At 36.7% G+C, this 3,492-nt stretch overlaps 1 protein-coding gene across 1 annotated transcript in view; it reads right to left on the minus strand.

The window, feature by feature from the left end:
• Positions 1–2,795, minus strand: part of DGCR8 (DGCR8 microprocessor complex subunit) — a 14,284-nt gene extending 11,489 nt beyond the window's left edge. The window contains 4 exon segments of the mRNA XM_009584600.1: position 1; positions 3–42; positions 1,498–1,660; positions 2,073–2,795. The exon segment at position 1 is cut by the window's left edge and continues 99 nt beyond it. Coding sequence (XP_009582895.1) covers position 1; positions 3–42; positions 1,498–1,660; positions 2,073–2,795 — 927 coding nt within the window.
• Positions 2,796–3,492: the final 697 nt, after the last annotated feature.

Genomic DNA, 3,492 nt, shown 5'->3' on the forward strand with positions numbered 1-3,492 from the left:
TCCATCCATCTGGCAACGGTTCTGTAGGAGGGCGGCCACGACCTTTAAAGCAAAGAATCGCTTTAAACTTGGATAGACTGCTTAGAAGAACAGAAAAAGAATCAAGGTTTTTATTTTTATTGCTTTTTCTGTCTCAAAGGATAAAATGACACTGAAACACAATTTAAAAAGTTTTGTGGAAAGATTTTGTTTTGCTTTAATAAAAAGGCTTATGCTTCTAATCCACATTAAATCCTGCAAAATTACAGATTCCATTATGTTTTCAACTGAAAAGCAATAGTAGCACTAATTTTTATACAGACTGATTTGTTCATTTCACCAGTGAATTTTCTCTTCTCTTTAGTCTTCTTTATGTACTTACATCATCACAAGCACCACTAAATTTAATGGAGAAGTCCTCAGCTGCTTCAAAAGCAAGTACTTTTCTATTAAAAATTTTTGCACTTGACACTCAGGCATAAATTTGCTTTGAGACACCACTAGACCCACAGACCCAAACAGCCAGCAGTGAGTTAGGCTGTAAGCTAAGGTTTTCCTATTATATTTTTCAGCGTAAGCACAATACAAACCAGGATCAAGTCTACGAGCCTTTACACTTAAATATTTTAGCCATCAAGAATACTACTTCTTCCAGAAAACAAGACTGAAATTAGAGTACAATAAGCCAATATGAGGAATCGCACAGCAACAGAAACAATATTGCAATAAAATGCTTATGCTCACACTCCTTTCTATTCCAGAAATCACAGAATGGTCTCACTCCTCTCTACATCAGAAATCAGAGACCAGACTCATCTTAGCTAGGAGCTGCTTGGCAATCCTGTGTCAGCATAAAATTTTGGAGGAAAAAACTGTTTGGCTTCTTATTTCAGAATATAGTGAAGCTGTAAAATAGTCCTCTAGGGCAGGTTCAAATTTTAATTCTAATTCAGACTATTTTCAGTTACATTCTTCTGTATTGGTTCACATTCTCTGCTCTTCTTTATTAGTAGCTTGTAACATTTACACAATGAAACTTGAAAAATGTAAGCCACTTACCTTCCTAATGATTTTTTTTTTACCTAATATTGCATGCATAAAGACTTCACATAGAGCAATTTCAACAACCGAAGTTATATAACTAAAGTAGAAAGAAGTTCACAATGACCACAAACAGGCTTCAGCAGTTTCACAGTATTGGAGACAAAAGAATATCCTTGTTCACCTCCCCACCACTGAGGTAACATTCTTTAGAATTTTTCACAAATTCACACACTAAAATACATTTTCATTACATACAATAGATGAAGATCAAAAGCACCCCCAAAAATTAACTTCACTGTTCCAGAATGTGAAAAATCATATCCTATAGTAAGAAGCCTTCAAACAACAGAATTCTGTAACATATTAACTATTTCACAAGAATTGCTATCCTAAACTTTGCTTGCTGATACACTTTTATTCTACAGACATAAGCCACACAAAAAAATTATAGATATTTAATGAACATTAACTTACTTTTAAGTACAGTTTTAATTTTGGTCATCATTGGCTGCACGCTTGTTTCTCCATCAGACTGGTGATCACTTTCACCACCGTATTTCTCATTTTCTAGTCTCCTTGTTTTGGGTGCTCGAAGACCCTCTTCCAGCAGAGCATCCACATCATTATCAAAGTCATCCTGAAAGAGACTTCATCAGACACCATCCTTCAGGGTCTACTAACCTCCCTTTCCCCTTGCAAAGAAAAAGTATACATTTTCTCTATGTACTTCTATACAGAGAGAAACTAGAAATTTCCAGTGATTCCAGTAAAAAGACTGAAAAACAAGAAAATAAGTTTTTGTGAGAACTGGTATTTTTCATGATAAGCCTTATTTTTAAACAAGGCTACAGAAGCTGCCACACAACTCAGAAGTTTGACCAACATAATTTACAAAAGTTTTCAGCCAAAGTTCTGTCTCTGAAAATTCTGCATTTTTGACTCAAGTACTGCACTTTTGTAGAAAAGACGCTTTCAGTGAACATCTTCACCTACTTTTTCTTAGCCACTTGGAAACCTCTTACCCACGAAAAACCTGTGGATTTACTTACCTCATATGAGTAATTCAAGGTTTCTTCATCCACTTTATCTCTTTGAACGATTGCTTTAGATGTGAACCCTCCTCCTTCTTCATCTATTTCCATCAAATTGTCGGTAAAATCTTCTAGCTCATCCAGAACTGCATATTCCACTCTCTTTTCCTGATCAACATCATTTTCATCATCCTTCTTGTCATCATTTTCACCCCCTACTCCTACAGCTTTACCATTATTACCACCAAAAGGACAAACATGCAAATCCCCATTGACATTATTAATACCAAAATCTGTATCTGCCTTATAATCCTGCTCAACTCCAGTGTACAGAACCTTCCTATCTTTACTTTTGCAGCTTTCTGTAAAGCTAACACTAATCTTTACATCTTTAAGTAACTTAAGATCTGGGGTGAACTTTCGAACTGAAGGTGCATGACGAGCAGTTCTCGGGCTTTGGTCACTACTGTTAGGGTCTATTATAAGACGACTTTTGTAGCAGGCAGATCCCTTTGTGAGAAGCTGTGTTCTGCAGATACTGTGCGTGTCCCCAGCAGGGGTATCTGACTGTCCATCACCACCAGAGCCAACGTCCATTACCTCTGCGTCACTGGACGTTTGCAGGGGAGGTGGTGGAGGCTGTTCATTAGGCGGCAGAGGTGGGGGACAAGTATGATTCTCCACATTCATTTCTCTTGCAGGTTCTTTAGGGAGGGGTGGTACATTTTCATATTTCTCCATTTTTAAAACTACTGTTTTTTAAAAAACAATGCTTTAATAAACGTTTATATCTATATTCCTAACATGCATAAGTCCATCAAGATTGGTTTATCATGTTCTATTCAATATGCAACACTGATGATTCAGTTAAGCTGACTACATTGTTCTTTTCATTAATGTAGACAGCTTTCAGAATCACTGTCTCAATTATTGGAAATCACAATGCATTCAGCTTAAATAGCTGAAGACTAAGACTGCATCTTCATTGGACAAGCAGGTCTCCCTTTCTTCTTTGAACCTACAAGAAGAAGAAAAAAAAAAAAAAAAGATCTTTGTCAGAAAAAAAATGGAACTAGTATCCCAGGCAAGAAGAAAAAATGTCACTCCTTCCAGCATAAATTTAAAGTAGAAGTAAGAGCGACATTTTTACAGTGAAAAAAGCAGGGTATCTTGATACCATTTTGAATGAGGCTGAAGTTAGATTCTTTTTACTGCTTGATCTGTAAGCCAGCAGTGGATAATTTGTTGGCTATCTCTGCTTGGTTAGCAGGCAGGGCATTAAGCATGGCATTTGTGGGGACCAGACTAAAAACTGTGCATTTGGAGGCGGATTCTCCCATTATTTAAAATAACCTGGCATTTGAGCCACACTGACCCATAGAGCAGAAAGGATAATTAGCTTACAGTTAAAGACAATCTGCAAAACCAACAAGATTTT

Source organism: Fulmarus glacialis, unplaced genomic scaffold (assembly GCF_000690835.1).
Source record: "Fulmarus glacialis isolate BGI_N327 unplaced genomic scaffold, ASM69083v1 scaffold13849, whole genome shotgun sequence".
NCBI classification, from domain to species: domain Eukaryota; kingdom Metazoa; phylum Chordata; class Aves; order Procellariiformes; family Procellariidae; genus Fulmarus; species Fulmarus glacialis.